Below are 24,761 nucleotides of genomic sequence, written 5' to 3'. Positions count from 1 at the left end.
AACCTAGAAAGTAGCAAAGATTTTTAAAAATGTTCCTTACACATTGTGCCATTTTACAATCGGTAGGCCTACACAAATCACACAATAAGAATGGGAAAATATTCTAATCTACTTTGAGTCAAACAGTATTCACCCAGAGTAAATAAAACATGCTCAATGAATACAATTTGGGATGGAGAAAAGAATAAACATTTCAGTTTTATTATTTCACAGAAGAGCTTTTCAAGTTAATTAATTCATGTTAATAGCACTTCATTTTGATGGGAAAAATATTATTAGTGTGTCAAATACTGTCTGAGTTGCCATGACTAGACAATTAACATTTTGGAGATCAGAAACTGTTACCCAGAAGGGTATCTCTATGTTTTGTTTTGATTTAACACAAACCGTAACAAAATGAATGCCCTTGTCTACAACTCCTGAGCAGGGGCCTAAGGAGATGTCCTCCGAACACCTGCATCTGGATAGTTCCTCCAGGCTGGGAATATCTCAAAAATACCACTGAGTATACTTAGGACAGACACTTGGTAGAATGAAGTCCTTTAACAGACACCGTGATGATTTTTCAATACTGTGTATATAATTAATCCACAAACTAAATATTCAAAATGGTAAAAATAAGTGTTTATATTATGTATTTTTCTATAAAGCATCCAAAAAATAACAAAAGAAGTTCTGTGATCAAATATCAGAAATGCATTTTAAGATATTGTTCATAATAACATATTCACTCACGGCCATACAAGGTAACTAGCATCTTCTCCTGGATTGTATATGCTGAAACAACTCAGTCAATGATAACTCAAAGCAAATCCATAAAGGCCTTTTAAACATAACTTACTATCTGAGCTGACTATAGACTGGGTATCAGTCTGCTACTATTCCAGCACTATTGTTTTCAGTAAAAAAGACAAGTGATGCACTCTACAAACAGCTGTCATAGGCTTATATTGCTTTACTAACACATGACTGCTTCCAGCAACCTGGAAGATTTTCTCAACAAGTGAGAGAGACAGGACTCTAGCCAGTACCAGGCACAGGCACATGGGTGACAATAGGAACACAGGATACTCAGAAAGCTTTTGCAGAGCAGATTCAGATACACATCCACACTCACCCCAAAACCAACCATGCCCTTTCCAGTATCATCCCAGTGGGAACCAGTGGTCCTTTTGTCCTTAAACTACCTGATATGCTGGTGCAATGGCCTTAGTCTGTGTTCCCCAAGAAATTAAATGTAACCTTTGCTATTTGTTGGAAAGTGCTCCTTACTCAACTGGATATAAGCAGCAACACCTCTCAATAAAAACTGCCTCCAAGGTGGCAGAAAGAATGTAAGAGCCTAAGGAAGGGAATGTTCTTTGGAATGTTGTCTTCCAGACACAAAATGGTGCTTGCATTCATGACCTCAGAGTAGCTATCATTACCTATACAAGACCTGTATAATATTGGACCTTTGTCCAACTGGACATCTTATCATAGATGTTGGAGGAGGGCAAAAAAATTGCATCAATCTAGGAGGACTAGTTTAAAAGAAAGGGTTCACTGGACAGGTTATGAGAGAAAGGAGAATGTAATGGAAGAAGATTATGATCAAAATACATTATGTAGATGTGTGAAAATTGTCAATAAATTAAGTTTTAAAAAACTGCCCTCAAATCCAACTATGAAATAATATGAGGAAGGAAGGACAGATTCTGAGGCTGCTGGCTTCTGACTCTTTTAGATGCCCTAACTCCTTTTGAAGTGCTTAAAAAAAAAAAAAAAAAAACTACATGGTACCAGAGGACAAATTGCCTTCCCACAAACTCCCCGACTTCAGTGCCAAGATGCATGAATTACCAGAGACCATGGGGGAACTCCAGCACCCTCTCATCAGTCCTGGAGCCCACATTCATTTGCAGTTCTGGAAGGTAAGGTACCACGTCAGGAACAAGCAGACTGGGCCTTAGATTTTCCATACCCTGTGCCTGGCTAAACAGCTGAAACAAGAAACTACCTTGAAAAACATCTAGAGACAGAATGTTGAAAACAACCCCAAAAATCCATTTCTTAGCTATAGGATGGAAAGGTATGTTTAAATGAATTTTATCTTACCAATGTGCATATTTTATGGAAATTAGTCACTACCCCCTTCATAGGATCACAGGAAAATTCTGCCCTCTGCAGTGATGTGTAAGAAGAGGGGCAGAGCACAGCACCCTGTGTGCTGTGTGAGCCCATGCTGCCATCTGCAGACACTCACATACAATCCAATGTCCCCAACAAGAGGCCATAGCACAGCACCATGGGTGGGAATGGGACATCAGCAGTTGTCACAGGGGGCCACCCACTCAGTGACTGCCGTCCTTAACCTCCCAAACTGCCTGCTAGACATGCACCCTGAAACTTGTTGGGGACAAGTTTATAGGACTGTGACAGGACGTGCAGCAAAGGGTAATTAGAACAAGTAGAGAAATCATAGGTTGACTCTCATCCCCCAACTCCTTGCATGCAAGGGACCCAATCCGAGATACGGTCTTCCCAGGAAACACACTGTGCTTTCACTCTGGTGCCTATTTGTGCTCTGGAACTAACCTGTGACTGTGAATCCTTTACCATGAAACATGAGCTCTGCTCACAGTATCAGAATGATCAGGAGGTTGCTTAGACCCCACCATAAAATGAAAACAAAACTAGCTCACCATGTTTCCTCCAGTATCAGGGATGCTTTCATTTTCCGTCTCATCTTCTTTAACTATTTCTGCTGGCATCTAGGGAGAAAGCACACATTACAGGCTTAGACACTGTCAATTTGTGCCAAGCCACTCTGAAAATCCAAAAAGCAAGAGAAACGGTGCAGTTTCCAGGCCAGTTCTATAGAAAGAGATGGAGAAATCACTGTAATTTTTCCAATACAGGATTGTCTGCTTTATATTTTTAGGTTCATTAAAGAAATAACAACCTGCTTAAAGAAATTATTCTACTATGCCACCAAGAGCCATCTAAATCAGGGTCTCAGAATCTCTCCCCACTGTTGGGGAGAACTGCATGTTTGTTTGAACATCTGTGTTAGCAGAGACAGGCAGATGGAGCTGCAGTAAACCACATGCATCCACCACATGTCCATAGAGGGCTGGCCAGGAGCCCTGCTCATTTATCAGCATCACCCAGAGCAGGACAGTCTGGAAAATCACACACTGACTCAAGCATCTGCCTGGAACCACCCCACTGACAGAAAAAGGAAGGTCACATTGCTACACCTGAGCTAAAATGATGAAAAGCCCCAAGGACTCAGCAGCTATTGCCAGCTGGCCTAGAATTCACAAGAGAGAAGCCATGTGGCTGTGCAGACGTGTAGATGTGTGTTCATATCCTACCAGTCTGGGCCTCAGTTACTCAAGCTTTCTAAAAAGTCAGACCACCATAACATGTATGTTACAGTCCTATAGTTTTTATATATGCTCTCTGGGGGCTGTTCAAACAACATAAAAATCAGCTTTTCAAAACATTTCAGAGAATAATTGATGTGATACCAACCATTATTTTATTCATTGGTCAACAAATATAGAAACCCTGCCACATTGAGCCCCACAATGCTTGAGACACAGCATTACTGAGTACAAACAAACATGGTCTTCAAGAAGCTCACAGTCTTGTGAGGAAACAAACATGAAGTTTCTACCAGTTAAATGTAAATCTACAATTGTGATAATGAGGGTACATGAGGCAAAGGAGGAACATTATTTATGAAAACCTGATGAAAGACTTCCTTTGTTGAGTGACTACTACTTTAAAATGGGAGGGACTGTTAATGCATGCCAGTGCATCGTACAGCATGTGTGAAGCCTGCTGAAGGAGGAAGCACAGCCCTCATGGGCTATGGAGATAGAGCACAGGGAGCAAGTGGAATGTAGAGAACAGTCTGAGAGAGGCTGCCAGGTGAATGGAGTAATTGGTGCAGCCAGAGGCATGGGGTAGGAAACACTGACAGTGCTTGGGATGATCTGGATATGGAAGAATTGAAAGATGAGACTCAGAAACACCTTTTACCTTTTCTTCTGTTTGCCTGGCTAGATGGAGGCATCACACAAACCCTCAGAGACAAGTAGGGATAAAAGTCTGGGGAGGTGGAAAAGGAAACCTTGCTCACATTATCATCCTGCCGAGGTATCTGACATAAGCCCAGTAGATGTCTAGGTGGGAGAGGTCTACAAAGATAACAAAAGCTATTGGGATACAGAATTTTATACCATGAAAGAGAAAGGTAGACTTTGAATGAGACAAAAAGATGCCCCAGTCCAGTTTTTTTCACTGAACCCCAACATTTGCTGGTAGGTAGAAGAGCAGAGGCCTAGAAAGAGGAAGGAGGAGTGGCTAGAAACAGATGGAAAGTCAAAAACACTCTGGCAGGAAGAAGAGAGCATTTTGACAAGAGAGGCTGATGCTGTCTGCTGGAGGTGAAGTCAGTGTGTAAAAAACTGAGGAGTGCCGCGCATGGTGAAGCACGCCTTTAATCCCAGCTCTCAGGAGGCAGAGGTAGGAGGATCACCATGAGTTCGAGGCCACCCTGAGACTACATAGTGAATTCCAGGCCAGCCTGAGCTGGAGTGAAACCCTACCTCGAAAAAAAAAAAAAAAAACCACTGGGGAGCTATTAATGCTACTCTCACTTTTACTTAGAGAAGCTTCTCTTTTCAGATGGCAGTAACCCTAGGATGACTCAAAAGGCACCTGAGAAGTGACAGAGGAGTGCTCAGTACTGAAACACCTCTATTACACCTTCCAAGGCTCAGGGTCCATTGAGGAAAAGATGACAGAAAGAATGTAAAAGCCAAAGGAAGGGTAGGACTGCTTACAATGTACTCTTTTCCAAACACAAAATGGTTTGAATATCCATGACCTCACAGTACCTAGCCATACCTATACAAGACCATCATAGTAGGAGGAAAAGATGATTACATCAAAATAAAAGAGACTAAGAGGGGGAAGGGATATGATGGGGAGTGGAGTTGTGAAGGGGAAAGTGGGGGGAGGGAATTACCATGGTTTATTTTCTATAATTATTGAAGTTGTTGATAAAAAAATAAATTTAAAAAACTGGGGAGCATGCAAGGTGTAGCTGTCAGGGAGTTCATGAATGTCTGCTGCCATCATGGCCCAAAGCCAGATGAAACAAGAAAGGGAGAAGCTGTAGAAAGGCCACTCCGTACATATGCTTCTTTAGGAGTAAGGTCACAGGAAGTGAGGGTGGGAGAAGTGGGAAGGGACCCAAGGTTTTCAAGATACTCTAGGAGTCAGAAGCCCCTGGTCCAAAGCTCAGAGGAGAAGCCATGAGCACAAAGACAAGACAGTGTTCCTGTCATGGAGAAAGGCTCATGTGGATAGATAAACACTCATGAGAAGACATGACTACTGCCTATTTTAGAGCCATTCCTTAGCTTGCTCCTTGCTTAAAACGTAAAACTCAACTACTTTTCAAGGAACAGTCATGCTATTCAGGGAAGCTAGACCTCACTCTAGACACCAGAAAAGATAACTGATGAGGCCACTAGGCCTCAGGGGCTTCTCCCTGGCTGTGAGGAGGGCTGGATACAGATGTGCAGAAGGTTTCCTCATGGTGCCTCAAAAGACTTGTCACCACTAAAATGATCAAGGCTCAGGAACAACTTCTGTTCCTCTTAGCAGCAACCTGGTGCCTCGCCATAACATGTATAACTGAAGCACCCACTTGACTCCAAAATGCCAGTCAAGGAGATTCCAGCCCCTGATACCCACCTGGTCCACTGGTACCTCCACCTTCACCTCTGGGTCATCCCTGACATCCAGCACCTCTTGCTCATCCTTATTGCGAATCCGTGCTTTATACACGTCACCTTCTGAGGAAAGAAACAGGTGGGTTCTTCAAACTAAGAAAGTGAACCAAACCAAAATTCCAAACCTCTGTAGCCCCTGAACCTCCTGTGTCATCAAGCCCAGCCAGGCATCTAGGTACCCATACCCTTCCACCTCCAACTCTATCTCCTTCTCACCCTTTGCTTTTGCTTTTGTAGAAGTTTCAGCTCAATGAGTCTCAATTTCTGTAGCATCATTCTAGTGTCTACCTCCAGGAAGATCCTGAACCCTGGAAGCTCCAAGCATCTCTGTGCCCAAGGGCTTCCAACAGTGTCAAGATGTTGCAAAAAATAAAGGGCCTTTCCCATCACCTTCATGCCTTCTCTACAGGTAGCTGCTATAGGAATTTGAAGGCCCCTACCCACCATGGGGAAGAGATGCATGTACCACAACAATGGTTTCACATGTCCTGGGCACCAAGCAAGACTGAAGTAATGCTAATGGTGTAAATAGTGAGGATAGTAGCAGCCATGGTAAGGGAATATCCTAAATTATTTCATTTTAAAGTCAAGTCTGAAGACATATCTTCTAAACATCTCTCTATCTCAAAAGATACACATGAGGGCTGGAGAGATGGCTTAGCGGTTAAGCACTCGCCTGTGAAGCCTAAGGACCCCGGTTCAAGGCTCAGTTCCCCAGGTCCCACATTAGCCAGATGCACAAGGGGCGCACGCGTCTGGAGTTCATTTGCAAAGGCTGGAAGCCCTGGTGCGCCCATTCTCTCTCTCTCCCTCTATCTGTCTTTCTCTCTGTGTCTGTCGCTCTCAAATAAATAAATAAAAATAAATAAAAATATTAAAAAAAGATACACATGAATAATGTAGACGGATTCCATGTTTAAGGTCTCCTTGATAGATGCACTTGTTTGATATTGATCCTTACCACAAGACTATCTAGAGCCCTTGTGTACACATAAATAGCGAACTGTTTTTTGTTTTTTTTTTTTTTAATGCTGTATTTTGGAGGCTTCCTACTTAGAGGATCCCATCTCCTTCAGCTTTGAAATTTTGTTGCTCCTCTATATCTACCACTGCCCCACAGCTGAGCATCTCATGAATAAATGGAATAGTTACAAGGAGATTTTGCTGCATGACCTTTGTCTAAAACCCACACACCATACACACACTCACATCTGATACAGGGACACTTACAGCACACACTCATACACTTAATCTGGTGCCATTTACATTCACTACAGCTAAATGAAGCATCACATCACCTGCACCAGTTTCCAGCAATGGTTCCACCAATATTTGCTTCTTTCTCTCCTTGGCATAGTAAACAGAATCTTGGGGCTTAGGTAGCACAATAGCACTTTTACGATGTTCTTTTCCTTTGGAATCCACCTAATATGCAAAATTCAAAAGAAAGGTGTCTTAAGAGCAGCTGAGGGGTGAATCACAGGGTCCTTGATTCTTCAAGTGGGCAAAGGCAGGACACCACTCTGAGAAGCCTCACTCAGTCTCCCTGACTGCCTTCCTCCAGTCCCCCTTATTTTCCTCCTCCCTCCCAGTGTTCCCCATTGGAAGAGGTCAGCTGGCTTTCTAGCTGCTGGTGGCCTGGCTGCCACTTGTGAGATTAGGGGCTCCCTAGGGATGAGTGAGTCAATGGGACTCCCTAGCTCCCTTGGGGACACAGTTGAATGCCTAAGAAGAACTGCTGCTCAGGAACCACTAGATCTGTTCCTGCTGGATGCTCTGCACACAAGGTGGGATTCTCATAAGAGTCAGTATGTGGCAGCTTTCATGCAGGTTTGCATCTAGAGTGAATTTGCAAAAGCTGGAGGCCCCGGTGTCCTCCCTCCCTCCCCCCCCCCCTTACAAATAAATTTTAAAAATAAAACAGCACAGTCACAGAGGAAAGCCAAGATGATTCTTAGTCCCCTCCCAGCCCTGTTCTGTCATCTTCATACTGCAAATGGTCTCTTTTCAGTTTCTCTTTTTTTGAACATAATTCACATATTTGGAAGTGAATCAGACAAATGTATAAATACATATTTCTCTTAAACTTTCCATGTCACTTAAGAAATGTCAAAGTTAAAATCATTTGCCTTTTGCCATTGATATATCATATTCAATCACACTGCCATGTTTTATCCTTCATTGTGGAAATTAAAGTTTGAAAATAGGCCCTTGTTCATCCCACAAGCAACCAAGTCTGTGCTAAGATTTCCTATAAGCTGAGGTCATATTCATGAGTATGGAACTCAAGGTCTTAGCAGAAACATAAGCCAGCACGTGGTGCTTATACAATCTGAGGGAGCTAGGATTATAAAAACCACATTCCTTCTTAGCATCTCTGAACAGTAGCTTTGAAATAAATTCCTCATATATTTTACCTCTAAGATGAAGACAGGAAATATACCCTATTATCTCTAAAATAATATTTACAAAACAGTGACAAAAATGTATGACTCAACTGGGTGTGGTGGCACATTATTTTAAACCCAGCCCTTGGGAGGCAAAGGTAAGAGGAGTTCAAGTCCACCTGAGACTACACAGTGAATTCCAGGCCAGCCTAGGCTACAGTGAGACCCTGCCTCAAAACACCAAAAGATAGACTTTTGGCCAAGATGGCGACTGCCCACCTGCCCTGAAAATCCCAGGGAAGAAAAGGCAAGAAATTAAGGGTTTTCTGGGTCTTCTTCTCAGTGGGGGGCTCAAAAGGGGAGAAATCAGGGAATCATGGATCCCCTCGCAGGCAGATAGACCACCCATTTCACCAAATAGCTGTTGAGCCCTCCCGCCATCCTGCGCCCTATCCCGCGCACCGTCCCACGGTGCCCCGCTGCCATCCCCGCTGCCATCCCGCACACGGTCCTGCACCCAGTCCTGCATCCCACCGCTGTCCCTCGCCCCATCCGATGCCCCGCTGCTGTCCGTGCATAGTCCTGCGCCCCGTCCATATACTTTGTGACCATATACTGGGTCACAAAGACTGCCTCCACATATTTAGGAAAATTGACATAATTCCTTACATGATATCAGATCACAATGCTATATAGCTAGAAATCAACAACAAAAGACCCACCAAAAATCCCAATGGCAACTGGAAAATGAACAGCACACTCTTAAGCAATAAATGGATAGTGGATGAAATAAAAAAGGAAATTGCAAAAATCCTGGAAGGGAATGACAATGAGAACACATCATACCAAAACTTATGGGACACAATGAAGGCAGTCCTCAGGGGAAAATTCATAGCACTCAATGCCTTCATAAAAAAGACAGAAATATCCCAAATGAATAACCTAACCATCCACCAAAAGGCACTGGAAAAAAAAAAAAACAAGAAAAATCCAACCCAAAGAGCTCCAGAAGGAAAGAAATAATTAAAATCACAGCAGAAATTAATGAATTGGAAACCAAGGAAATAATTAAGGCAATTGACAAAACAAAGAGCTGGTTCTTTGAAAAAAATAAACAAGATTGACAAACCCCTGGCCAATTTCATCAAGCAAAAAAAGGAGAGACTCCAAATTAACAAAATTCAAAATGAAAAAGGAGAGATCACAACAGACATAAGTGAAATTGGGAGAATCATCAGGACTTATTTCAAAAACCTCTACTCCACAAAACTGGATAATGTAGAGGATATGGATAAATTCCTGGACGCATACCATCTATCAAAGCTAAACTCAGAGCAGTTTAATCACATCAATGAACCCATCACACTCATGGAGATCAAAAAAGTAATAAAAAAAAAAAAGCCTCCCCAAAAAGAAGAGTCCAGGTCCAGATGGTTTCTCAGCTGAATTCTATCAAACCTTCATGGAAGACCTCAAACCAATCTTCCATAAACTGTGCCACACAATTAAAGAGCAAGAAAAGCTACACAACTCCTTTTGTGAAGCTAGTATCACCTTAATTCCAAAACCAGGCAGAGATGCCACAAGAAAAGAAAACTACCGGCCTATTTCCCTAATGAACTTAGATGCAAAGATCCTGAAAAAAATCCTCACAAAATGAATCCAACACATCAAAATCCTTATCCACCTGGACCAAGTGGGATTCATTCCAGGAACACAAGGGTGGTTCAACATATGGAAATCTGTCAATGTAATACACCACATAAACAAGGTTAAACATAAAAACACATGATCATTTCAATAGATGCAGAAAAGGCCTTTGACAAGATACAACATCACTTCTTGATCAAAACATTGGAGAGAATTGGCATAGTTGGTACATATCTTAACATAATAAAGGCAATATACAAACCTCCAAAGGCCCAAATAATACTTAATGGAGAGAGACTGGAGGAATTCCCATTAAAATCAGGAAAAAGACAGGGTTGTCCTCTCTCACCTCTGCTTTTCAATATAGTACTGGAAGTCCTAGCTCAAGCAATAAGACAGGAGAAGGAAATAAAAGGGATACCATTTGGAAAGGAAGAAGTTAAGTTAGCTCTATTTGCTGATGACATGATTGTATATGTAAGAGACCCGAGACTCCATCCCCAAATTCCTGAAGCTGATTAACTCCTATAGCAAAGTAGCAGGATACAAAATCAATGCACAAAAATCAGTACCATTTTATATGCAAATGACAAAGATACAGAGAAAGAAATAAGGGACATAGTCCCATTTTCAATAGCAACAAAAAAAATAAATAAAATTCCTTGGAATAACGTTAACCAAGGAAGTGAGAGATCTATGCAAAGAAAACATAAAAACACTCAAAAAAGAAATTGAGGAGGACTTGAGAAGATGGAAAGACCTCCAATGCTCCTGGATAGGCAGAATTAACATTGTGAAGATGACAATCCTACCAAAGGCAATATATAGATTTAATGCAATTCCAATTAAAATCCCTACAGTGTTCTTCACAGAGATAGAAAAAATGATCTCAAATTTCATATGAAAAGCCAGAAGGCCTTGCATATCAAAACATATCCTCAGCAAAAGAAATACCTCTGGTGGAATCACCATACCTGTCTAAAGCTATATTACAAAGCTATAGTAATAAAAACAGCATGGTACTCACATAAAAACAGGAGTATAGACGAATGGAATAGACTTGAGGAACCGGACTTTGGGTCAAGCAATTATAGCTACTTGATACTCGACAAAGTCCCGAACAATATAGGCTGGAAAAAAGACAGCATCTTCAACAAATGGTGCTGGACAAACTAGATAACCACATGCAGGAAACACAAACTTGATGCACACATTTCACCATGAACTGCACTCAAATCCAAATGGATCAAAGACCTCAATATAAGACCAGAAACTCAAATACTACTGGAAGAAAATTTAGGAAGTACTTTCCATGATATAGAAATGGAAAAAGACTTCCTTAACAAAACCCCATAGCTCATGATCTTAAACAGTCACTCAACCAATGGTATCATATGAAACTGAAGAGTTTCTCTACAGACAAGCATACAATAAGCAAAGCCAATAGATTACCCACAGAATGGGAGAAAATATTTGCAGGTTGTCCAACTGATAGAGGCCTAATCTCTAGAATCTACAAAGAACTCAAAAATCTAAACAGTAAGAAGTCAAATACCCCACTCACAAAATGGGGCAAAGAGATGAACAGGCAGTTCACAGAGGAAGAAACACAAATGGCAAACACACACTTAAGAAAATGTTCATCATCCCTAATCAACAGAGAAATGCAAATTAAAAGAACTATGAGATTCCACCTTACCCCAATAGGAATAGCAAACACCAAAAAATCAAATGAAAATAAATGCTGGCAAGGATGTGGAGAAGCAGGAACACTCATCCACTGTTGGTGGGAATGTAGGATGGTACAACCACTTTGGAAAGCAATATAAAGACTCCTGAAAAAGATGATTATAGACATACCAACAGACCCAGTTATTCCCTTACTGGGCATTTACCCTAAAACCTCCAAACCACAGGCCAGTGAGATTTGCTCAACCATGTTTGTAGCGGCTCAATTCGTAATAGCTAAGAGCTGAAATCAACCCAGATGTCCATCACTAGAAGAATGGATAACTAAGATGTGGTATATCTACACAATGGAATTCTATACACCAGTAAGAAAAAAATGACACCAAGAAATTTGAGGAAAAATGGTTGAATCTGGAACAGATCATTCTCAGTGAACTTACCCAATCACAGAAAAAAAATCGACACATAGTCTCACTCATCTACAGCACCTAACCTGAATCTACCCAAGATACCTTACATACCCAGCAAGCATTTCATGGACTAAATACTATGAGGGATGGGGAGGGAGCGGAGGGCATCAAAGGGATGGGAAACACTAATCTAGACCAAAACGACAATGGTACATAAAATTCTACTTCCTAAAAGGTAGACCAAATGGCTGAACCTTCACCAGGCCCATACAGGAAACACCTGAACCACAAGACACTGGAGAGTATAGGATCAAGTCCAACCTAAATCTTCTACATCTTCCCTCCCTCCCTCTCCCTCTCCCTCTCTCTCTCGCCTCTCTAACTCCTATATATAAGTTACCTTTTTCCCTCATTTCCTAGGGGGCACTGACCTGTAACTCCTAGTACCAGCATGGGGCTATCACCCAAAATGAGCTTTTGATCAGAGAAACCTACAAGGTTTCCTAAAAGAATGACAGATTTCTGTCAGAGTACTTGATGACCCACCAATGGTCAGTGGTAAGACCCTATTGCTGAAGACTCCATACGCATCTGACACGTAAAATGGAATGGCATGGCTGGAAGCCAGGAGAGAGTCAGTCCCCAGACAGTCAGTGTGTCTAGTGCCAGAAGGTGCTACATTGGGTGACTGGGGGAAATGACCAATATATGTCCAAGCAACTCATGGTCCAACCTATGTAGCAGCAAATAACCTGTTGTGATGCCCACACAAGTACAATAGTGGCACACAGCCATAGTGGGGAACCAACTGCTCTTGATTTGGCTAACTGATCCCCTCAGTGGTACGAGACCCATAGCCGGAACTGGGAAACAAGTCAGAACCATATCCAAACATAAGACCACTCTCCAATATCAAGTTACCATCAATCATGGGGTACAAAAGGGCCTACACCTATTAAACTCTCTATAAAAAAAAGTAAGGGTTATCTCATTTGACCTGGTACTAACTTACTCTCCATTGGAGAATCTGCTTCTCTTTTTCAGATAGATGCAGATCCTAAGGAGAGAGCCACCCCATCATACCTCAAAAGGGCTCTGACTGAAACTAAGAAAATTGGCGAAACAAGCAAGGGTGCTGTTTTCCTGATGAACCGGATACCAGCACAAGGGGGAAGGAGACCAACACAGAGAAAACTCAATGCCTACCAAATTAGAGACCCAGAGTCCCAGAGGCCCCCAGCACCTCATCACTGAAGCAGACCAAAAATGAACCCAACATGGCTCAGGGAAATTTTGCGGAAGAGGGGGCGGAAAGAATGTCAGAGCTACATGTTGGGTCATGATATACAGAGACATTTATCATACCAATAACTGGGGGCTAACCCCACAATGCATGACCCATATACCTCAACAAGGAGGGGCCAATGGGGAGGGAATAGGTCATGGATGAGCCTAATAATGGTACCAAACTGCCTGTCCTTGCAGAATAAAAAACTAATAAAAAAAAAATAAATAAATAAAAGGAACTACCTCTGACAGAATCATGGTAGGATTTCAGTCAGACATAATAATTTCTATATTTTAATTTATTCTTGTTATTATTCTATCAATTATCATTAAAAGTAATATATTTTTCCTGTTGGGAAAAAAATTATCATTACCTATAAAAAAAAAAGTGGAATGTCAAAGGGGAAAGTGTGGGGGGAGGGAGGGTATTACCATGGGATTTATTTTATAATCATGGAAAATGTTAATAAAAATTAAATTAAATAAATAAAAAGCTTCCTACCACCAAAAAAAAAGATAATAAATAAATAATAGAAATATATGACTCAGTCTTGAAATTAGGTTACAAGGGATGTGCTCACACAGAGCAAGAAGCACAAACCAAGCAAGATCTGCTACGGTCAACTGCCTGTGCCCCTTTAACCCTGAGCACTGCAATGAGGTGAAATGAAGTACCCCTCCCTGACCTAGGGAAGATACAAATGCGCTCTGGAGACAGTAAGACAGGCCTTATCCAAAATTTAAAGAAATGAAGCAAATTTCTTGTTTTAAGTCTTTAGGCATAAGGACGGCTTACAGAGCATACACTATGTATCATTACATATAATAGATAGCATATACTACTGAAATTGATGGCTTCAACTATATATGCTTACCACCTTTTCTTAGGTCCCACAAAATATATCAGATGTCCCTTTGTATCTTAAAGAGGGATAGACGTGTCAATGTGATACTGGCAAGCTTCCTGCTAATGCCAGCGTTTCTCACAATAATGTATGCCCTCCCTCAAAATTGTAAGCCAAAAACAAAAACAAACAAACGGAAAAAAAAAAAAAAAAACTTTCCTTCCTTAAGTTGCTTCTGATTGGGTATTTGATCCCAGCTACAAGAAAAGAACTGATACACAATGTATGAACTGGTAAATCTCTGGAATCTGGCTTCTGTCTTCCTCTCCAACCCCATCTCCTTGACACTTCCTTGTCATCCATGCTCATGCTTAATGGCTTATATAAAATTCCGTGCAGATAAACACACAAACACAAGCAGAGCCTTGCTCAGTCACCACACCTACCCAGAATGGTGCCCTCACAGTCCCCACCAGAGGCCACGCCCACCATTGCCAAATGTGGCTGTTTCTTACCTGTCACATAAAACCTCCTTTCTATTTTCATCTTCACACTGCCTGCTATGCTGTATTCCAGATGCTTTCTTGTGCCTCTTCTAACTCCTAAAAGAACTCTAACCTCCTCCTCCCTCCCTCGTGGAGCCAGGCTCTGACACAGAGCCCAAGAAGCTGCTTGTCACTCAGGACCCTCATCACTGGACACATCCTTGTCAAGGTAGGAGATAACAGAATGAGTAATAGATCACTCTCTTTTTAACTTACTTTTTTCTTCTTTTGTGAGAATTTTTCAATGTCTGCGTACCTCCTAAAAGACAGAAGACAGTCAAATGGTAACATTTAAGCTCAACCCAGACCACTTTTGACTTTATAAACTGTAGAGAGTATCCTTGACCTAGAGTAGAGCCAAAGAAGACCAGGGTTCATAGCTCATTTCCTGGCTCAGTAATGGAAAGGACCCAGGGATATTTGAAAGGCAGATGGGTTCCCATTTATTAGGGTGCCATTTGCCCCAAGAATAGCATTATTACAGACAATTTTGCCCTGTGGTTTCTGTATGATATTGGAAGTAGCCTAATACTGTTAACATATCAAAACTTTCTCAAGTATGTTTTCTTCACCATATGGTATTTCTTTTCACCATAACCAAGTAAAGAAAGCACCCTGCTCACTGCCTCACAAGGAACCAAAGCCTAAGACATTTGGGTTTTACTCCATGTTCCAGAGATGACCACTGACCGAACTAAAATTCACACCCCATCCAAACCTGGCTGTTCCCCTCCTGCCAAACACCATCTGGTTAGACTGGCCCCTCTGCACACTTTCATGCCTATTCCTAGCTCCTGGGCACTGGAACATCCTCCAGCAACCGCCATTCTCACTGGGCATACTACTCACCCAGCACCACCACTCTAGCTTGACTGTACCCACAGAGTAGACATTGGCTCTCAGAATCTGCACATCACTGATAAACCTCAATGTCTTTGACAAGAGAGAAAGATATTTAAGCTGCTACTGAGCTCCATCCAGAGCACAATGATGAATGGATGAAAGACATGATAAAACACAGTGGGCAGACATGTGTGGGGAGCAGAAGCTTCTGACTGAACTCACAGGGAAGCCTTGCCATTAGTGTCACCAGAAATGAATTCAGTTCGTAAAAATGAGAAACATATACCACTCTTGCCAGGCACTGACCTGAAAGCCTGGCTGTCAACCTTCTGTACCTTCACCAGTGGCTAAGGAGCACGAGTGGAGGAGAGAGCCATTGGTCCTGGCTATGGTGAGGTCCAAGCTTGCTGAGGAAAGAAGGTGTGTGAGCTACTAAAGGTGAGAAGAAAGGGAATGCAGACCTCTGCATATGTCCTCTGAAAGTAAACCATGCTGTTTGCACCACCTGTTGTGTCCTACAGGGAAATATGAAATGGCACTTTTTGCTCCTTGTTTCCAGCAATGAACACAGAAAGAACTGACAGAGGGAAATCTAAGGAAGGATCTATTGAGTGCTCATAGCCCCATCTGAAGTAAATGTGTTCTAGGCACCAATCAGGACCACATGAGAAGGATGACATATCCCACAGGTGCTGTGCCCCCGAGCTGCTCACCTCAGGGAGACCCACAAACCAGGAACACCATCAGCATGGTAAAGGGCTCTGTGTCCACTTAAAAACTGCACCCAACCATCTGAGGAAAGGGCCTGTCAGACCATGTCCACACAGCAAAGGCAGCAGAACCAACAGGAAACACTGACAGCCACATGCCCAAGTGCTGCCACATCTGCAGAAGAGAAAGAGCCAGACATTCAGCACAGGTGATCTGGACAATGGCTCAGAGTGTAGGGACCTGCCCCAAAGGCCTGACCCACTCCCAAGGGCTCTAGAGACACCTCTACGGGGCACAGGCCTATGATCAGAGCCCTGCCACCACTTTAACTGACTCGGCCTCCATTTAATGCCAGGGCTTCATCTAGGACAGAAAAAATCTGAAGATTTAAATCAGTATATTTTGAACTCTGTATGAAGAAGAGCATTACAACAACACACATTTCAGAAGGCATGCTCTAAATTTATATCAAGTGCTTTCTTACATATTACCTCGGGTTATTCATAAGCACTCTTGATTTTTTTTCTCTTTTTTCAAAACTATATACTCATTTTATCTCATTTTCATGTGTTTATCACCTACTTACTCTAGTCATTTCACAAGTTTACTCATGTACTGAAAAGTACACTTATGATGCCATGTTCTAGTTATTTACATTGACACACACTGTTGCAGTCAGGTTCGCATTGCTTGTAGAAATCACCTGACCAACAACAACTTTTGGAGAAAAAAAAAGGTTTATTTTGACTTACAGGCTCCAGGGGAAGCTCCACGATGGCAGGGGAAAACGATGGCATGAGCAGAGGGTGAAAATCACCCCCTGGCCAACATAAAGTGGACAATAGCAACAGGAAAGTGTGCCATACACTGGCAAGGGGAAACTGGCTATAACACCCATAAGCCCGCTCCCAACAATACACCGCCTCCAGGAGGCTTTAATTTCCAATTGCCTTCAGCTGGGGAATGTAGCATCCAGAACACCAAAGTTTATGGGGGACACCTGAATAAAACCACCACACACAATAGATGTGCTCATCTACTACTAAAATGATACTATTTTATGATTCACTCTGTGACTTGACAACTATTTTCTTGAAGGTTTTGTGACAACCTGTTCCATCATTGTGTTTTGCCTTAAAGAGGCCAAAAAAAAGTAACTGAAGGTTCTGCAAAGCACAAGAACCATAAACTCATTATTTTGGGTTATTTAGCATAAATTCTCACTGATTATTATTCACTATTCTAGTTTATGTATTTTAATGATATTAATTTATACAATTTTGTATTTTAAACATACTTTTATATCCATTACCTCATTTAATTAATGATCTGTTTATTACTCTTTATACACCATATTGACTTCTTTATCCCAAAGAAGATAGAGAATGGGTCCTGACTGCCCAGGTCATATGTTGTGGCAGGAATCAGTGAGACCCTTCCAAAACTATCTGTTCTTCCCATTACCTCCTTGCTAAGGCAGTTGAGCCTGGTATAGCCTGACCCTCAGTATTTCTAGCACAGGAGCTCAGTCAGGTCAGAAGCTATAGCTGCTGGGGGTCACCCACTATGACATTGTTTGCATTGAAAATAACAGAAGTTATCAGAAATTTAGTGTTATATCCAATCCCACCAACATCTGGAGATGGAAACAGTGTGGCTTCATATGCAGATACATCCTTAAAAGGAAGGAGGCACTGTGAGATTTCTTGAAGAAAGTAGCTAAGGTGGTTCCTTCCAGGAATATAAGCCATATGACCTCCCTTCAACCTCTGGACTTTCCAAGGAAAGTTAACAGGGAAGACTCTGTATGCCACTTCACAGTCCATGCAAGCCTCAGTGGGCAGTAGGGAAGAAGTTCAGGGCCAAATGCAAAACCTGCCTGCCTTGGGGTAAAGCCTGTGTAACAGGTAAAGGATAGAAGGACCCCTGAAAGTAGAAGCGAGGAATGTCATTGACCCCATCCAGCAGACTCACTTAAAAGATGCCAATCTGGTTCTCTAGGTGGGCTTTCCCATTTTCTGGGAACCACATCTTGCTTTCTCTAGAGTCTGTATTCTTTCCTTCTCTTTAAGCTCTATAAACTCTATAAATTCTAAAATAAAATCTTTCTAAATTTTATCCTCGGGTCTGCTGGGTTTCATTTGTCAAAATTCCTAAGACAAGAATCCAGAGGTCACTAATTCAGTGTAAGCTGTGTGACCATGAGTGTCCAATACCCTAGCTTCTAAGTGATTACCCACCCAAGAGCTGAGAAAGACTCTGACACTCTCAAAGACACCCCAAAATTCCCATATCATCATGGCATGACTCTAAGATAGCTCTAAACCCCACTCAAGATTAAGTAAAGGTGCTCACATGGCATGTTCTGGAGGTCAAAATTGGAGGCAAGCGCACAATCCAAAGAAGGGAAATTTCTTGATCTCTAGAGGGAGACTAGCAGTTTCTCCACTAATACTTTCATCTTCTTTCTATTTATCTCTGACATCCACAAGTACACTCCCTGTACTCTCCTGAATGTGTCTGCAGTCTGCTATGAAATTCATGGGTTTTAATGTTTTTTAATTTTTAGTTATTAGGCAGAGAGAAGGAGAGAGAGAGAGAATAGGCATGCTAGGGCTTTTATCTACTGCAAACTCCAGATGCATGTGTCCCCATGTGCATCTGGCTCATGTGGGTTCTGGGGAATTGAACCTGGGTCTTTAGACTTTGCAGGCAAGTGCCTTAAAAGCTAAGCCATCTCTCCAGCCAAATCATGGCTTTTTTACACAGGGGGTTGAAGGCCTGAACAAATTCTGTACTTCAGATAGGAAAAGCAAGTAAAATCCAAAGAATACAGAGTTATGCTGTGAGCTGTAGTGACATCATTCACTTCAGCTACTGACCTGTAAAACTCTCAAACACCTAGGAAAAGGGGATGGGCTTAGCAGAGTCTAACTCTCCTGCTGAATGCATAAAAGATGCCTGATCTTAGAAATGCAAAATTCAAATTATGCATATGTAGATATAGTACAAGCATCAAGTTTTGCTACAGAAAAGTAGCCAGCAGCTAAACTGGACATAAAGCATAAAATGTTAGCAGTATTCAGGAAGCACAAGTTTACTCACTGCTGGATCTCACTGGGGACACGAGGGGACCTCCAATAAGGAAAATATTTGAAGGTCTCCAGTCCTGCGGCAACGTAAAAATAATTGTCTTGCAAATCCTTTGAGTTGTCCAAAAGATGCCCATCCATAGTGAACAATCTGCATATATAGAGAAGAAATGAATAGGAAATTGAGAGCTGAGGCAAATGGGCCTGGGATACTTTCTATGATGTAGCTATTATCACAATGTGTCACAGACCCACCAGCAAGTTTGTCCCACACTGGGAAGTCAGCCTTGTGGCAGCTGCTCTTCCAGAAGGTATGTGTTTCCCACTGTTAGATCTTATTAAAGTATATACTTCAATACTTCATTATATACAAATGTTCAGAGGCTCTGGAGAACATAGTAAGGGCTAGTTTGGTATTCAATTAATTTTAACTAGTAGCATCTTAAATTAATTCAAATTGGCCTATGTGGTAGCTTGACTCAGGTGTCCCCTATAAACTTATGTGTTCTGCATGCTAGGTTCCCAGCTGATATAGATTTAGGAATTAATGCCTCTAGGAGGCAGTGTATTGTTGGGGGTGGGCTTATAGGTATTATAGCCAGTGATCTCTTGCCAGTGTTTGGCACACTCTCTTATTGCTATTGTCCACCTTATGCTGGCCAGAGGGTGATGTCCACCCTCTGACAAAGCCATCATTTTCCCTGCCATCATGGAGCTTCTTCCCCTTGAGTCTGTAAGCCAAAATAAAAAACCCTTTTTTCCCAAAAACTGCTCTTGCTCAGGTGATTTCTGCCAGCAATACAAACCTGATTGCAACAGCTTATATTGTTATAACAATACTTTTGAAATGAACCAGCATCTATTAGTAAATAGTGCGATGTGTTACCATAAACAAAAACTTGAATCACTACTCTTTGTGAGTGTTCACTGTCTAATTCACTTACTTAGGGCGGGTTTGAGTCTGTCATACACAAGACATTGAAGATGTATTGCACTGCATAAAAATATAAATAAGAAAGTCACTGCTCTCCAAAGGCAAGGTGTGCAAAAACCCTTAAAATACAAAATGGGGGCAAAATGCTCAGGTTCTACTGTAGTTTGCATGTTGGATGTCCCCAAAGGCCTATGCATTGAAGGCTTGGTTGCACTACTTGGAGGTGGTGGAACCTCTAGAAGGTGAAGACTACTGCAAAGAAGTTAGATCACTGAGTCCTGCACGTAAAGTGGGTATCAAAACCCCAACCCCTACTCTTCCTTTCCTTCACTTTTTGGCCATGAGGAGGCAAGCAGTTTCCTCTGCCATGTACTTCAACCATAATATGTTGCCTCATCTATCAACAATGGAATGAAACCCTGAGATTGTACCAAAACAAACCTTTCTCCATATTAAGATGAATATTTTGATACAGTAATGAAAACTGTTAACACAGGTGTTGGGAGTGAGCTTATGGATTTTATAGCTAGCTTCCCCTTGCCAGTGTTTAGCACACTCTACTGTTGCTGTTGTCTACCTGATGTCGTCCAGGAGGTACTGTCCATTCTCTCCTCATGCCACATTTTCCCTTGCCATCATGGAGTTTTCTCTCAAGTCTGTAACCCAAAATAAACCCTTTCCTCCCATCATCTGCTTTTGTTCAGGTGTTTTTGGCAAACAACAAGAAGGTAACTTCAACACTGAGACTTCAAGCATTATATGAAATAGTAAGTTGAGAAAGTGTATATCCTGTCTTGCTCCAAATCTTAGTATAAATGCTTCAAGATTTCCTTCACTTAGCATGGTGTTTCCTATAAATTTCCTTAAACAGTCTTGATATGTTGAAATCCCTCTATTTCTATTCTTTCCAGTGATTTTATCATGAAGAAATGCTGGACTTGGTCAAAGGCCTTTTCTATATCTGCCGAGATGATCCTGTGAAACAGTTAACTAGGTGAAGAGGAAACCTACAGAATGGAAGAAAGTTTTTTCCAGCTACACTATACTAATCTGATAGAGAATTAATATCTAGAATATACAAAGAACTCAAAAACTAAATAGAAAGAAGCAAATAAACCAACCCAAAACTGTGCTATGGAACCAAGCAAAGGGTTCTATAAAACAAGAAATATAAATGATTAATAAGTTTTTATTTGATTTTTTGAAGTAGACTCTCACTCTAGTTCAGGCTGACCTGGAATTCACTATATAGTCTCAGGGTGGCCTTGAACTCACGGTGATCCTCCTACCTCTCCCTCCCGAGTGCTGGGATTAAAGGCATGCGCCACCATGCCAAGCTGATTGATAAGTATTTTTAAAAGTGTTTGACATCTTTATCCATCACAAAATGCAAATTAAAGCTACTTTGGGATTCTAATTCATTCTAAACAGAGTGGCAATCATCAAGAAAACAAATTCTGGCAAGGGTGTGAGGATAGAGGGACAGACACTCGTCCACTGTTGATGGCACTAAGAAACATATAAAAATCAGTTTAAAGGTTTCTCAAAAAGCAAAAATTAGGGGCTAAAGCAATAGCAAAGAAGTTAAGGCACTTGCCTGAAAAGTCTAATGACCTGGGCTCAATTCCCCAGTATCCACATAAAGCCAAATGCACAATGTGGCATATGCATGTGTAGTTCATTTAAAGTATCTGGAGGCCATAGAGTGCCCTTTTCTCTGTCTCTCTCTGCTTGCAAATAAATAAATAAAAGGATTTTTAATAAAGAATAGAAAAGCTAAGCCGGGTGTGGTGGCGCACGCCTTTAATCCCAGCACTTGGGAGGCAGAGGTAGGAGGATCGCCGAGAGTTCGAGGCCACCCTGAGACTACACAGTGAATTCCAGGTCAGCCTGAGCCAGAGTGAGACCCTACCTCGAAAAACCAAAAAAAAAAAAAAAAAAAGAATAGAAAAGCTAAAAATTGATCGAGCATGTGAACAAGCTATACCACACTTGAGCATATATCATAGGGATTCCACACTTTACTATAGAGATATTTACTTGTTCCTGTTTATTGCTACTCTATTCACAACAGCTACAAAATGGAACCAGCCTACATGACCGTCAACTGATGAATCAATAAAAAGATGTGGTGCAGACTTCCAGGTAAGATGGTAACATAGGAGCCATGCCGAACAAGCCTATGGAGGGATTTAAGCAAAACCATAGCAAAATACTCTTCTTCTGAAAAGTGAAGGAGCATGGGTTATTCTTAGACACAGTGGAGAAACAGGAGAGACCAAGATCAGCCAGAAAGGAGGAAAACAACAAGAATCCCATTGAAGCACTTACAGCCCGACAATCTGCTCGAAACAAGTACCTGCCTTGCACCACACACCAAGTACACCAAGTGGCAGCAGCAGCAGAGACCGAACAAGGGGATTTTCCATCCTCATAAACCTCCTTGCAATGTCAAGAAATCTGAAGGAAAGACAACTGAGATCACCTAAGGAGCTACTGAAAAGGAGACAGGCGAAACTGCATGAGTAACTCCAGGAGTCTCCACTCTCCAATCCCCAACCATAAAAATTGTGAAACACTGGCATTCAGCCCCCATCGACAGCACATCCAGCACAGCTGATCAAAACTCCAGAGTCACAGCACAACATAGAGGAATCGAGGTTGGCACTCAGCAATGGTGAGATTGGAAGCATCACAAAAGGCAACGAGGCTGACTGACTAAAAAGGAAAAAAAAAAAAAAAAACAGATACATAGGCCTGCTTTGAAAATGCTAATCTCTCTTTCCATATCAAGGCAAGTTAGGGGTTACATATTCTTGGTTGGCTTTACCTTTCTCAAAGAAGCTGTATTTGGGGATTGAATGTTGTTGCCTTTGATGCTTTTAGATTTATAGGGCCTTTGTCCTTTGCTTCTGTTATTATTGGGGGCAGGGTCTGATTCAGATCCAGGCTGACCTGGAACACAATTCAGAACAGAATTCTCTACCTCCCAGATGACAGGATTAATGGTATAAATCAGCACACACATTTAGGAAGTTAGGCTTTATAAGACTGTTTGTTTTAAATCCTACAATGTCATACTCTGTGCTGGTTTTTATTGAATGCATATATTGCTCAGTTGAAGTTTAGAATTTGCCAGTAAATTTTTCCACCCAGTCCACTTGAATATTTGCTTAACAAGCAAACTCAACACATAGGATTACTTCTGCAGTGGGATTAGGATACAAGAGATACACTTGGCACCTTAAACTCATATCTTGAAATTATATAAATGTGGATCACAATATCTAAGAACACTGAAGATAAATATAAAACCCAAGCATCGAATCAATTCATGATGGAAAAGTTGCTACATTATAATATAAGAAACACAAAGAATCAAAACAATACAAACCCACCAAAAATTATAAATCCATCAGAAATGATCAACAATGATGATCAATAATGACACTGTTTTAGATGAAATCCTGATGAAGATTTCAAAAAAAAAAAAAAAAGGATTGTATCTATACTCACAGAAGAAATGAAAGGAATCAAAGAAGAAAACAAAGAAATTAAAGAAGAATGCAAACTCCTGAGAGAAAACACAGGAACTCAGCTTAGTGAAATAAGGAGGTCATTACAAGACATGAATAAGGAAAGAGAAATACTGAGGAAAAACCAGGTTGAAATTATAGCTTTGAAGAACATAGTCAATGAAATTAAAAAAAAAAAAAAAAAAAAAAAAACAACTGGCAAGTGTCACCAGTAGAATGGATGAACAAGAGAACATAATACCTAAACTAGAAGACCAGGTGGTACACCTAATACTGTCCAACAAAGACAAAAACAAGCTAATAGGAAGGTATGAATGGGAATTCCAATATATGCAGGACACTATGAAAAGATGAAACATAAGAATTCAGGGTATCGTAGAAAGAGAAGAAATTCAATCCAGAGGCTTAGTAGTTGTTTTCAACAACAACATAGAAGAAAAATTTTCCCCAAATTGGAAATGAAATGCCAATGCAGATACAAGAAGCATTTAGAACACCAAACACACAAAACCTGGAAAGAACATCTCCTCACCATGTTATAATTAAACTAAACATACAATCAAAAGAAAATATATTTAAAGCAATTAGAGAGAAAAAGCAAATTACCTACAAAGGCAAGCTTTAAAAACCAGAAGGGCTTGGAATGATGCATTCCACATTCTGAAAGATAACAACTGTCAACCAAGATTACTTTATCATTCAAAGTTAACTATCCAAATTGATGGAAAAACAAGGACATTCCACAACAAAAACAGGCTAAAGGAATTTATGACAACTAAATAAGCTCTACAGAAAATACTTGTAGGAAGCCTTCACACTGAAGAGAAAACAAAACAGGAGGATACAGGAAAAAATAAACCATACTCAAATAACAGCTAAAATAAGAGAGTAAAGAGAAAAGAGGAAGCACTACAAAATAAGAAAAATGGCGAGAATAAATGCATACCTTTCAATAATAACTCTTAATACCTATGGCCTCAATGCCCCAACCAAAAGACACAGGCTTGCAGACTGAATTAAAAGACAGGATCCTGCCA

The 24,761-nt window shown here is 41.1% G+C and overlaps 1 protein-coding gene across 1 annotated transcript in view; it reads right to left on the bottom strand.

Annotated features, from left to right (window-relative positions):
- Dcdc2c (doublecortin domain containing 2C) overlaps window positions 1-24,761 on the bottom strand; it is a 122,863-nt gene that overhangs the window by 5,244 nt on the left and 92,858 nt on the right. Inside the window, exons 5-9 of the mRNA XM_045143510.1 lie at window positions 19,268-19,405; window positions 14,825-14,867; window positions 7,094-7,220; window positions 5,758-5,858; window positions 2,685-2,753 (exon numbers count right to left, since the gene is read on the bottom strand). Of these exons, the coding sequence (XP_044999445.1) occupies window positions 2,685-2,753; window positions 5,758-5,858; window positions 7,094-7,220; window positions 14,825-14,867; window positions 19,268-19,405 (478 nt within the window). The remainder of the gene's footprint in view (window positions 1-2,684; window positions 2,754-5,757; window positions 5,859-7,093; window positions 7,221-14,824; window positions 14,868-19,267; window positions 19,406-24,761) is intronic.

This window comes from Jaculus jaculus, chromosome 2, assembly GCF_020740685.1.
Source record: "Jaculus jaculus isolate mJacJac1 chromosome 2, mJacJac1.mat.Y.cur, whole genome shotgun sequence".
In the NCBI taxonomy this organism is placed as follows: domain Eukaryota; kingdom Metazoa; phylum Chordata; class Mammalia; order Rodentia; family Dipodidae; genus Jaculus; species Jaculus jaculus.
This window is presented reverse-complemented; position numbering and strand designations above follow the sequence as displayed.